Source organism: Bombus pascuorum, chromosome 3 (assembly GCF_905332965.1).
Source record: "Bombus pascuorum chromosome 3, iyBomPasc1.1, whole genome shotgun sequence".
Taxonomy (NCBI): Eukaryota; Metazoa; Arthropoda; class Insecta; order Hymenoptera; family Apidae; genus Bombus; species Bombus pascuorum.
The window spans coordinates 8,405,354-8,419,760 of NC_083490.1; the positions used below are offsets into that span (position 1 = coordinate 8,405,354).

At 34.7% G+C, this 14,407-nt stretch overlaps 1 protein-coding gene across 5 annotated transcripts in view; it reads right to left on the reverse strand.

Moving 5' to 3' along the window:
• Nucleotides 1–14,407, reverse strand: part of LOC132905340 (soluble guanylate cyclase 88E) — a 34,150-nt gene that overhangs the window by 10,867 nt on the left and 8,876 nt on the right. For 3 of the 5 annotated variants that reach the window (XM_060956533.1, XM_060956536.1, XM_060956531.1), the window contains 3 exons: nt 2,723–2,916; nt 1,286–1,499; nt 533–806 (listed from right to left, as the gene is read on the reverse strand). In XM_060956533.1, the coding sequence (XP_060812516.1) occupies nt 533–806; nt 1,286–1,499; nt 2,723–2,890 (656 nt within the window). In that variant the 5' untranslated portion in view covers nt 2,891–2,916. The remainder of the gene's footprint in view (nt 1–532; nt 807–1,285; nt 1,500–2,722; nt 2,917–14,407) is intronic. The other 2 variants (XM_060956532.1, XM_060956534.1) reach the window with 1 other exon arrangement.

The following is a 14,407-nucleotide window of genomic DNA, read 5'->3' on the forward strand; positions in this document are numbered from 1 at the left end:
CGAAATATCGACGATGTTATTGATTGGCTGAAGACATCTCTCGGACGCGTTGATGTTAGCAATACTCTTCCGCGCAGCGATCATCGTAATGTAACGTGCATCCGTCATCAAATTAAGACGAATTCACACGGTTTCAGTTTGGCAGATCACGACGAACGAACGGTGCTCTCATGCTCGTCTCATTGGCGTACGAAATGTGTTCCTCCAAAGTGAAAGAGCATAAATTCGGCTGTGACATCGCCGGTAACACGTTGCAACTATAAAGAACGTAGCGATAGAGGAGGAAAGCGTGACATTTTCATAACGCGACAAGATGTATCTTGCTACAGTTGTAGATGGATTGTCCAGCGGACCAAATGTCTTGCGCGTCTACGAAGCGACTCCGTTGGACACGAGTTCCGCTGACGTTCGTGGACAGTGAACCTAAGAGTTTCGAACAAGATTCCTCAGAATTTCACGGTTTGTTATTCAGTTTTCGTAAGTATCCTTATACTGTATGAACGAAGATGTAAATAAACTTGCTGCAACATACCCGAAAACGATACAAAAAGGAAATATTTCGAACAAGACAGAGGCTCCTATTGGCAAATGCTTCTCTTCGCGTGTCATAGTCAACGAGGCTTGGGTAAAAGCCCTGTTATCAAAGGTGAGCTGAAAGGTGACGTGCACGGTGTCGAATAGAATCTCCTCGCGCACCAGCTCGATCTGTAATTCCTTGTGATAAAAGTGTCGGGCCACCTCTCTTATCTGACCCATCGTGTAATAAACGAATCCGCGTCGTTTGCTCCTATAATGGAGGGTCAGGCCTGCAACGCACGTAATAAAAGTAAATGTAGACCACGAATTCTATTCTTAGCCGATGATATTACGAATAGTCTGTTTTTCTATTTTAGCGCTTCGTAATTATAGACCAGTGAGACTGCGAGTAACGAGGATGACAGTGGATGATGAAAGAAGTACTTTTTGGCTAATAAACGCGTGCTTGATGCTGCTTTGTTCTTTCGCTGGTAAAAATGTAAAATCTAGACACCCGCAAGGGTCACACTGGTCGACTCGGAAAATTAAAAATCGGGCACAAGTTACCTATTGACGTTATAAGCGCTATTTTTTGTAAACTTGTGGAAATGAGTGGTTTATCTTTATAGAACTGAACGTTCATCGTGTAATGACATCGCAAAGCTTATTATAAGAAATGCAATTGATCGTTTCGCTTTCTGAGAAGATCGTGTGGAATCGCGAATCGCGTAATTTCGAGGTGCATGCGATTCATTTGGAAGTTATTTACCTTGCCGCGTCTCGTTCTCGCAAATAAACGAAGGCGCTCTCATCCTAGGGTAGGAGAATTTCAGATATTCGTGTAAATTGTCCAATCCATTAAGGAAATCTCTTACGTGACGCCCAAGTACTGAAAGCACACGATCATAACCGTACTGGCCAACGAATCCTACGAAGTGTACACCCATCTGATCGAAAAATTCTTTTTCCGTTACGCCAAGTACCTGTAGTACAAGTTAGAAATGTATTCGATTGAATTAAACGATATCAATACACAGGGTATACAGTATAAAAGTACGTAATTGATAAGGTAGAGTAAAGCTTTTCTAATTAACCCATTAAAAAACCAGACAGTGAAATAGCACGTGATAGTCACGTAAATGTAACATTAGCGAGGAAACGTAGAAAGAAAGTCATCTGTGTATTCTTTCAGACTGTCAATGTGCAGAGTGAGTCACCTAAGAATTTAAACTGTAATGTTCTCGATATTATTAACCGATTAGCTGTTTTCGACGAGTATACTCTTTCGTGCTGTAGCGAGCCCTGTAATTCAGCAATAAAATTAAAAAACAGTCGTTTTATTACGATTCTTAATTCTTAATTCTATGTTATAACAGACACGCGTATTCTGTGTTTGACGAGTATACTCGTCATCGCTTACCTTTTGCGACATATTTTGGGTACACGTTTTGCAGAGTTTTCGAAGAAATCGTAACAGCTAACTGGTTAATTATATCGGAAAATGTATCAGATAAAAGTCGAATGGCTTCGAGGGAGGCATGTTTCTTTTAACGAAACCTTCTATTTGCACGTTTTCTTTTTTTCAACCTTGTTGATGTGTTTGTGAAAGCTTCCCCCTTTGTCTCTTAAATGAAAACTTTTAGTCTTGATGATATTCATTAACTATATACCGAGATAAAATAGTCTTACGGACAACTTGTTCGAAAAGCGAATAGTTTCAAAAAGCGAATGTGAACCTGATCATCGAAAAATAGCCATGTTAATTTCATCTTCTTTTCATTGTACAAAATGAAACAGATAAGACAAAAGCGAAGAAACATTTATTTATGCATTATCGTTTGTTTCCAATTTAAATCCAAATGAAAAATAAAATAAAACGATAAATTATCTCTGACGTCGTTCAAATGGCTTTTGTTTAAATAAGAAATATTATTGAAGATTAAAATATTGTTTCAATCTGTTATTTATTATTTAATCGGTAAATAAGATCTTGCCCGACACTTACTATAACGATATACATATATCGAAATAACTTAAGTACAAGTATTAAGTACATAGCATTGGTATTAGTCTGATTAAACTTCATCGATACCTACTTCCACTAAATGTCCACTTATTTTTGTCTCCAACTACTGTAAGTCGTGTGTTCCTTTTTACAATCGATCATTAATCATGCACTTGCGCAACGAAATTAACAAACACATACGTGAATAGCCTTCTTCGCTAATCTCGGTATAAGGTTCTCAGGGTAGACTTGATGAACGCTGAAACTAGGTTGATCTACGGATGCTTGTCGTCGGATCTCCTCCCATCTATCTTCCCCGTACACCTGTCGTATGTACTCGGACATGTTTTCCAGAATTAGGCCGTACATCTTCGCTAATTTTCACTCGCTTCCTACTATAAACAGAAGAAGAAGAAGGATAGAGAATGTTAAAAACGAAGAGTTTGATAGCTTGAGGTTCTTATTTCATTTTCTACGCATCGATCTTTCCGTTAACATCAAACGATGGCATAAAATAGGATTTCCAGTCAAGTTATACGATTTATCTTGTAATTTGCCAATTTCTGTATCTCTACGATGCTTACTATTCGATGTAACGAAGTACAAGCTGAAAACTTGTTATTAATGGCACGATAAATAGTAAAATATTAGATTGTCCCAAAAGTTCCTTTCGTTTTTTATGGGAATAATGGATGCACAACATTTTGTGTTTTATATTATTTTCTTGAGTTATGTATGGACCATTTTGTAGCAGTAAAACAAAATAATAGAAGCACAATATTTTGTTTCATATTACTCCATTGAATCATGTGTGGTCCATTTTGTAGTAATAGAACAAAGTAATAAAAGTACAACATTTTATGTTTTATATTACTTCATTGAATAATGTGTGGTCCATTTTGTAGCAGTAGAACAAAATAATAGAAGCACAACATTTTATATTTCATATTATTCCATTGAATCATGTGTGGTCCATTTTGTAGTAGTAAAACAAAATAATAGAAGCACAACATTTTATGTTTCATATTATCTTATTGAATTATGTAGGATCCCTTGTGTAGTAATAGAACAAAATAATAGAAGTACAACATTTTATGTTTTATATTATTCCATTGAATCATGTGTAGTCCATTTTGTGGTAATAGAACAAAATAATAGAAGCACAACATTTTTTGTTTTATACTACTTCATTGAATCACATATGGCCCATTTTGTAGTAGTAGAATAAAGTGGATGGTACATAATCCAATAAAATAATATGAAAGAGAAAAACACTGTGCATCTATTATTTGCTTCTGAAACTAAAGAAACTTTTGGAACAGCTTAATATGTCATATATGTGATAATATATCATGTATTTGATATATCGTTGTCAGCTCTATGATCAAATAGTTTTCTATCGCCACAACTAAAATACACGTTAATTCGTTATTGGTTTCAAATAATAATTAACAATAAATATATAATAAATACCTTCGCGCCTATGAACAATAGCTTCTATAATGAATTAATTCCAATTCTTTTCCTCTTAAATTTTAATTGTACTTCCGTAATAGAAAAGTTATGAATTAACGTGTCATATGCAGAAATTAACATTGCAGTCTCGGTAATACGGGTCTCTTTGAGCCAAAGTTCCGTATTATCCGCGCTGCTTTGAACTTTATCATATCTTTGTCTTTATTTTTCTTTTTCGAGATTTTAACACGAAGAGTACGAAAGTGTAAGTAGCCAGGTGAAAACGATTAATCGACCTTTTAACCGATTAAATAACGAATTAAATCTAAATGCACGTACAATATTATGTTATCAAAATTTCTATGGTTTTATCATACGATTTACGAACGCTAATAGATCTTTCCGTATTATCCAAATTTTCGATTATCCGAAGTAAGCGCCGATCCGCATCACGCCGTTTTCTTAAAAACGAGAAGATCGATGATCGTGAAAGCCGATACGATGGTTAGTCAAACTGTTAACGTAAAATATCGAACAATTGTTATATTGATAGCTACAGATAATATAATATAATATAGATAGGATACAATATAAAGTTTGAAGTCGCTGTCCGTAAAATATTTTTCATCCGAAGGCGAAGAGTCTTCTGCGAATGGGCCATGCAAGATTTATGACACAAAGCTCGTAATATTTCACCACTTTACATCTGTATAATGATTCAGCATGGAATTAAAATGAAATGCTTGTCAGATATGAGCAGAGTGCATTTGATTTATTTCCGAAATGCTTTACATTTCAAATGTTTCAACTTAATCTTCTTAAAATAGTTGATGCACCGTGTACAGAAAGAAGCAGAAATTCGAGAACGAAGACACGTTGAAACAAAGAAGGATATATTTGTAAAAAGAAAAATCACATGGGGACAACAAAATCGTAAAAGTTGTAAGAAGTTAACTTTGTGTCGCGTACAGTCGTAACGTTCCAATTGAATCCGATAATAATCAACCTCGTGCCTCGGTGATACACCGTAAAACGAAAAATATAAAAACTGTTAAAAAATATTTTATTATTGAAAAAGAAAATACCTCGATATCAGCGTAAACTTCGTATTTCTTAAATCCCTTCTTAAATTTTTATTCTGTGTTTTATTGTGTATTTTAATTGTAGCGAGTTAATGTGCATTTTAGTCGTGGCGATAAGAAATTGATCATAAAGCTATTATTAATATGTCAAATACATGACATTAAGTTTAGGAAATTTCTTAAATTTCCTAAAACCATAAGCGTCCTGCAACTTAACGCAACGACAAATTATTTAACAACAAATGAGATCTCTGAAGTACGGAATGTAAAAATACGTATTCTGATTTATATTTAACGAAAGATATTGTTATATATACAATATATCTATGTATACAGCATATGATAATACGCTACTCGCTTCAAATTAATTACCAATTTTCAACGTTATTACGTACATTTAATACGATTAACATTCGACGTCTCAAAAACCGAGAGATTTGTTTCCAGAATTTGCTCCTTCCAAGAAGATCGTGTAAATTCCTCCACATTTCAATTTATGAAATTATCCAGATATCTTTTGTGCAACTGAATTATTACCATACCGATATCTGTTCTATGATTTCATTTCTGGCTTTCTACTGTTCCATCGGATACACTTATCAGATAATTGTCGATGACTATGTGCATAAGTAGATCGCTTGCGATATCTCGATAAAAGCGATACTCTTAGAAGCTTAACTTAACTTAGATTTGATTATCCCGTTTCAAAAATAGATACAGTCGCTCGCAACACTTAGCACGATAAATTTTTATCAACACGTTACGTGAATTATACGAAATTTTCCGAAATTTCATTGCCACTGTAACGAGCCACTACCATCGTCATTATAACATTGTAATTTATAATTATAAAATTTGAAACAAATTTAAAAAAAATAATAGTAAACTATAAAAATTGCGACAAATTTTTTTACACTTGGTCAGAAATTGGTAGGTTGCAATAGTCACAAACGTACGATTAATGATAAAGATGGTCTCATTTAGATATCGTGATTTATTAATATAGCGAATAACCGACTGTTCAAATACTTTGGTCATCTTTGCAAGGTATGTACGTCCGATAAATATCTTGTAACGTTTATATACAATTTCAGATTCGTTTCAATTGTTACGAATATGATCGAGATGGTCGTGTTTCGTTATAGTGAACTTCTGATTTGAATGAAGATGTTTTATATGTAAGAAAGTTTCTAAAGGATCGCATATTTCAATTAATTTCATGCGATCTTTAGCCCAATTACGTTTAATGATTTTTAAACGACTTCCCATCCTTGTCATAAGAATAGATACGTTGCAAACAGTCTTGTTGTGATTTTACTGCGCGTTACGTTTAATTAGAAAATTTCGTTCCATCGATTATTTTTCATCTCGCTTATATCAACTGCTGGCAAATAAAACACTGTAAATATAAATATAAATATAAATGTCACAAATGTAGTAAGGTAAAAAAATGTCATAAAAGTTACAATAAATATAAACGTTACGTGTGATTCCTTCAAGATTTCAATAATTACAGACGATACTTACAGAGTTTACGGAATATTACGAACTATATTTCATTGAAAAGATCGTACATTTAGAACTTGTCGGGATCATGTTAATCATTGGATGCTTAAGTCGATGAGTCGTCAAAGCTATGAATGGTAATGGTATTTTATATTCGTCATAGTAATATAGTATGTCTAGGTTTATTTTTAAGTAATTAAGTATTTTTAACTTTTAAACTTACTATTCTTAATTGATCGACCAACATGTCGATTCGATAAGACAAAAAATTCTTATATCGACATAAGACCAATGATACAGATAAAAAATAAAAAAAAAAAAGAAACAATCTAAACGTAAAAAATTTCTAATCCGAAAAGGAAGGACCGAAATAATGATAAATAGGAAGAAATATAAAAAGTTTCTAAGAGCGTTGGAATATTTTCGCGAGCCAGCTGTATGCAAATATCCGACGCAATCCGATTCACTTAACTCAACTATGTTAAGCAAACTGTTTATTACATCGCTTCTTGGCATTGATACCAGATCGGATAATAAAAAAGCTGGGTTTTATATTTATTGCACAAAATAAACTTTAGAAATCTTCTCACTTGTCGCGATTTATTCTGGCCCGTTGCTGTCGCTGGACCAAGTCCTTTTACCATAACCGACGAAAATAACTGAAGATCAAGGAATTCGCGTTGGAACGATATTTCCCGAGCGATACGCGGGACGATTTTGACCGCTTTCGGATGCTCCTCGCGTTTTTCGATTATGATGATCACTGACCCCGCGCACCAAAGGACGAGGTCTGGCCGACGGTTTTGCTTGAATTAAAATCAAGCGTCCATATAAGTAAGAGCCTGGTTATTATTAGACCGTTCACAATTTCGCTCACGTATGCACCTTTACCGATGGATATACGCGGATAGGTTCGCCCGCGGATGAAAAACGAGAGTCCACCTTCCTTTGTGGCCGAGCGTAGCTACGCGATTTTTCAGCGATCGCTTTTACTTTTCCTAGCGTGGCAGAATTTACCGAACGTCGATCGAACAAATTTTAAAGTTGCGATAAATAAATAAAAAAAAAAAAGAAACTTGTACTTTCGCGCTTCCGTTTCACTTTGAGAAATTACTTTATCCATCATCGTCTTTTTAATACTTACTTTTTTACTTTGTTATTGGTCACTGTTTATATGGTAATTCTATTTCGTGGAAATTATTTCTTTTTTATTTTTTTTTTTTTTTTTTATCTTATTTTACGTGTTATTTCGTTGAGCTACAATTTGCAGCGTCTGACATTTTTTACGACAAATTTAGAAAATAGTCGAATTTGCTTTGGAATTTTACTTTCGAGTCTTATTTCAATTTTAATTACGTTTAAACTTCATCGGTCAATTACTTTAATTTTTAATCGCAGTTAAATTTTTAGCATTTCGTTGAACCTTTGTGCTGCGAGTTATTTCTCCTGAAATAATCACGATGGAACTCGTAAAGATTTTGTTTTGCAATAATTAAATGAACAGGTGAGTTTTACATTCTGCGCGTACAGAAAATGAAAGGACGATTTCAATGTTAGCATAAATAACGGCGTATGATCAAACGTGGCGGTTCTAGATCGTAGAGATGATATTACACAATTTCCAAAAATATACAGTTATTACATTATCTACTAATTTTAACTCGTCCCATGCAATTATGCGTTTCCACGAAACCAATTGAGAAATATTCACGTTTAATATTTATTCTGTTAACATTGGAGATGAACCAAAGAATCAATTGGGTCACGATGACCTATTAAAAAATCAGCAAGAGTCGTTAATTCCATTAATAATTAGGAAAATGTTCATTTGCATTTCGAAATTCACAGGGACATAGCCGTTTTGTGACTTTAATAACTGTTTTTAAAATATAAGAAAAGATGCTTAAAAATATTTCGATTTTAAAATTCCGGTTCTAAGTAAACACTTTGTTAAAGAATATGTGCTAATTATTCCCGATTTATAAAATTTCATGGAAAATAATTCAATTAAATTATCCTTTATTCAATTAAAAATCCCTCGTTATAAATAACAACAGCTATCGAGCTTTTCCAACGCGTACTTTCATTCGTATTAATTCTAAAGGTCCGTTTTTCTTCTATTGCCAAATTTCTTCTACTCCGATCTTTCGTTAACGTTACATAAAAAAGAAAAGAATACCTTTTCCCAAAAACCGTCTCTTCAAAAAATTACTTACGATCGTGCAGGTTCAGTCGATCGTAACGAGCAAATCACAGCACCGTGGAATTCAAAGAAATTGTCAATTGTCGTACATTATCCTACAGATTATTGGAAAAGTGGACGAAATTGAAAAACAACGTCACTAATATGAAATGTTCAAAAACAATTCTATTTCCAAGGAACGAAATTTCACTCGTGTTTCGTGTATTTGCCAATGAAATTACACCGTTCACGATGCAAAACGATATCACGAATTTCGTAATACCATCGATACTCATACTCTCTCTCGTTCTTTCTTTCTTTTTCTCACGATAAATTTCAAACGATCAATGGAAGCACACATATCTGGCAGCCGCATCTGCAACTTCTATTTATATGATGGACTAGCGGAGGACCGTGGAGTCACTAGAAAAATATCCTGAAATAAACACCCTCCCTATTAATGATTTTACTTTAACGAGCTCCTTCTGTTGTGAACGCCGACTATGATCGGTTCAACTTTTATCCGAAGCTTGGATGGAAAAGAAATTTTCACGCGTAGGATCCTTTATGCGCGTATCATTCGATAGAAATACACATTGGGAATTTTCTGAAGATTTTCCTCTCTACGTCGTCCCAACATATAGCGTTGCTAACAAATTCTAGGACTCTAATACGTTTAAAAAACGATTTCATTGGTTTTGCGACTCTTTGGAATTTTGGATAAAGAAGAAATTTCCCCGTGTAGCATAATTTATTATACAGTGTAATTTATTATAATTTACATCACTCGGATTCAAACGCATATCGCACATTTTCTTGAAAGCTCGCTGCTACCTGATTTATCGAACTTTACTCGGTTCCCGTTATTTCGCGTAGCTCTTTTTCACGCGTGTTCCGACGTTCGTAGTATCGTTGAAAAATTCTAGAATCTCGAGAAATTTTGCAAAAAGGTGCAAGGCAGTTTGTATTTGGCGAAAACTTTGCGAATTATCTTGAAATTTCAGCGATAGAGAAGTTTGGACCTGTTTAATATGCGCATATTTAATGCACAAGTTTAACGCTCGCACGAGACATCTGCTCAAAGAGAAAGAGACTGCAGCTACTTTAGGTAATTGTAGGAACTTTTTCTTTTAAAGATTCACGGATTTTATTCCTTTGTTAGTCAGAAATATTTTAACGACCGGTCTACGATTCCGCGACGCTCATTTTCTTGCATGCTCAATGATACACCGCGACATTTCGTTCTCGTTGTATTTACGTTTTTGCATTTCGCGTAATAAATGCATGCATGTCTTGAATACTTGTTTTTGTTTCAAGCACACGTCATGAACATGCTACGACGATTTTCATCTTTTAACCTCGAGTAAACGATATCGAAATAGTAATCCGTTCTCGTGTTTCGTCTATCAAAACACTGAACTATCGTTGCGTTAAAAAGCTGCTGTTCTCGTTAGAAATTTTCTAGAACCGAAAGGCGAACATTCAAATTAGACGTTAAATCGACGCGTTTGGCGTTTCGGATAATTCCACTTTTAACATTCTATTGCTTTCAACGTTATTTAATGCAATAATTATAGTCGAAAGATACTCGACGAATAATTTTGTTTAATTATTTGATATAATATCAAAAAGTTCCAATTTTTTATTATTAGAATTTTGATCGAATCGCATCGAGTTTCGTTCGAGACGAACAAACTTTTACAAATGTCAATTATCAATACTTTAAATATGAAAATTACAAAAAAAATAGTATTCTAATCAGTGTACTGGACAAAATTATAGTAATAGTTATTCTGAAGTATTACTTCGGAGTAATAGTTATTTAAAGATCAATTTTTTTAATACACCTCATTAAGGATTTCTGTTCCACGTGAACAAATATATTCGCAGTTTAACTTTTACACGAATATACCTGCGCGTTTTAAGAACAAAATACATGCTCGCTAATCTGGATATTTTTGTATCAAAGCGAAGGATTAATCGATGAAATGTTGTTGAGAGACGTTACGTTAAAATTTGTGAATGTTACTTGAAACCTGAATATTCGTAAATGCATAGTTTTCTTTCGCAAGTTGTTCGAATAAATATACTTAGGCAGTCAAATGTCCATGTATCGATTAAATAATATAACGTAGCTACATATTTAAATAGAATTAGACATGACATAATGAATATGAATTAGAAACCTTTAATATTCGTAACACACGTTACACATGTCCTACGTACAATGTACATACACGTGATTCTCCAATTAGAACTATGAACACTGCTAAGTATATCGATTAACGAATATCGTCTTTTCTCCAAACATTATTAGAAAATAGCAGAATGTGTGTTTATCAGAAATATTACTGATCAACTACAATGCGCAGTTATGCATCGAGAACATCGTTATTTCATGTAGCAACGTAATGACAAAATCTTAAGAACCGACAGTGTATCAAATGGCAATCGTTTGATCTGCTGATAATGCGCTACTCTTTTCTTGCTTTTACGAAACAGGCTGGAAAAATAATTGAAAGATACATACACAGATAGACGTTTGAAAAAAGCGATCTCGTCACTGGAATTAAATTTGACCACGTAATTGCAAGATCTAAAGAATCGACGATGTATCAGATAACTATCGTTCGACTTTTCAACTTCTTTTTCTTCTTTCCTTGCTCCTTTTTCAAGAGGTTTCAATAGGAAAATACTATTTCGATAAAAAGCAATCGGCACCACTCGCACGAAATTTTGCCGAGTAATTGGAGAATCTAAAGAACAGACGGTGTATCAAACGATCTCGCGATATCGTTTTCTTTTTCAAAATAATTCCAATATAAAATAGAAAACGAGAAGAGCGCGCGGTAAGAGGCAAGAAGCAATAATTATTGAAAATAATTTTATATACGCGTCACTCGTATCAAATTTCGCTATTTGTATAATTCGCGAAGATGGGAAAAACAAATGTATGAAATAACTGTTACACGATCTCTTAGGAAGTTGGAAAAAAGCCTGGACGAAAAAACATTTTGATAAAAAGCAATCGAGTCACTGGCACGAAACCTCGCCAAGTACAGTCGCAAATCCTTAAAAATTCCGACAGCGTAACAGCGCGATCTCTTAACCGATTCCTTCGCTTCTCCCTTCGATTCGAACGTAGCGACAAAAAGAAGCGTCCGCGCGAAGATACAAAGTTTTGGTAAAAAGCATTCGCCTCACTTACGTGAACTGGTTTCGACGGCAGAATCGAAAGGTCGCAAGCCCAGAACCGGAAACACGGGTGTAAGAAGCGGTAAATAGCGACCGTTTAGGGGAGATTCTTTCTGCGGGACGGTTCTCGACCGTGCGATCCGTCGACTGTGTGTCACTTCACTTGCGTCACTCGTTCTGGAAGTTGCGGCCGGAAAGAAGACGCGGCGTTACCCGCGCGCACGAAAGGAATCGTCGTTAAAACTGTGGTGGAAAATCCGCTGCGGCCGTGCGCCTCGTCGGCCAGGGAAACCGAAAGGGAGATCCTCTCGAGTTGGTTAGAGCGGCGCGTTACGCATTTCGTGAAAGCGTCGATTCACGTGTCCTGCGGGACAGTGTGCCGTGTACGGAATAGTCGACCGGCCAGGAACTCCCTCTTTTTCCGTCTTATCCTACTCATCCCCCTCTCACCCTGCTCCCACCTTTTCTTCCTTCCGTCGTCGACTCGTCAAGACTACAGCGACGTCAGAAGCTGCGGATCTCGACCGCCTTTTAGGAAACGAAATCCACCTTCGCTTCCGGGGCAACTCCCTCGCCTACTGGATTCGAACAATCACTATCAAGGATCCTTCTGTATACTATATACTGTATACGTTAACGCGACTCGTGTGGTAGATAGAATTTGGTGGTGCAGGTGCCATGTCAACGATGAAATCGACTATGCGATGTTCTCACGGCATCGTTTCATAGTAATTTTTCTTTTTCTTTCTTTTTCTTTTGTTAGCAGGTTTTTTAGGGAATGGAATGGAAGACGAACATTTTTTAGGGATTTTATGTGTGTTACGAGTAACGATAGGTGTGTTCACGATATCAGTTGGCAGGGATATTTTATTTCGTAAGTAGATTTGTAAAGAATGGAGAAGAAACTTTTTTGAATTCGAATATTTTTTGCAGATTTTATACATATTATAAGTAAAGATATTTGTGTTCATGATATCAATTATCAAAGATATTTTATTTCGTAAGTAGATTTGTAAGGAATGAAGAAGAAACTTTCTTGAATTAGAATAACTTTTTAGGATTTTAATATTTGTTATGAGTAACGATAGGTGTGTTCACGATATCAGTTGTCAGGGATATTTTATTTCGTAAGTAGATTTGTAAGGAATGGAGGAGAAACCTTTTCGAATAGAAATATTTTTTGAAGATTTTGTATGTGTTACGAGTAACGATAGGCGTGTTCACGATATCAGTTGGCAGGTATATTTTATTTCGTAAGTAGATTTGTAAGGAATGGAGAAGAAACTTTCTCGAATATGAATAGTTTTTGGAGATTTTGTATGTGTTACGAGTAACGATAGGTGTGTTCACGATATCAATTATCAGGAATATTTTATTTCGTAAGTAGATTTGTAAGGAATGGAGAAGAAACTTTCTTGAATTAGAATAATTTTTTAGGATTTTAATATTTGTTATGAGTAAAGATATTTGTGTTCATGATATCAATTATCAAGGATATTTTATTTCGTAAGTAGATTTGTAAGGAATGGAGGAGAAACCTTTTCGAATAGAAATATTTTTTGAAGATTTTGTATGTGTTACGAGTAACAATGGTGTGTTCACGATATCAATTGCTAGAAACTAGTTTCTTTAGTAAGTAGACCCGTGATATTCTTCTAGTAGACTTTTTATATTTTATGTATGTACATAAATAACAATTGATTAATATGTAATCACCGCTTATAACACGTAAGTGTAATTTGAACGAGTGTATTTAAAGAAATCAGAGATTAAAGTAAGAAAAATTTCTACGGTTGATATACATTTCTTTAACGTCAAAGATGTATCAAAAATTCGATTAGGTGAAGACGACTCGTGAAGAAATCGGCAGGAGTTATTATTTTCGCTAATAATCATAGACATTTCTATTTAATATTTCATTTTGATTTTAACTATTCTTTACGAAGTTTTACTACACTTTTCTTCGTCATAGACATTTTTAGAAGAATTAAAATAGAATTTTTGAATCGAACCAAATCAACGTGCATAACATCGCGATATGAATATTACGTACGCGTAACTCTACAAGGATTTTTGAAAATTTTTTTCATTAAACGCATTACTAACTCGTGCAATTTTCATTTCTGATACACTCTTACTGAATAATTTTGAAAACATTTCAAAGTGAAATATCGAAGCTCCAATCTCCCAACAGGAAACTTTCGTCATATGAAAGTTTCTGTAAATACGAGTCTCAGACAATCTCACAACATCTGTCACCACTGTACGATACCTAACTTTGGTTACGCGGTAATTTTGCCCTACACTCGTTACGAATAATTAGTCCCTCCGAAAATCCTTTTCATGTACATTTATATGGATTTATGCGTTCTTCGCAACCAAATTTCCTCCTCCCTTCAAACCTTTCAAATTAATACGAACCGTCCTCCCTTACCCTCGATGATACGTTGAGGCAGTTTTATGATT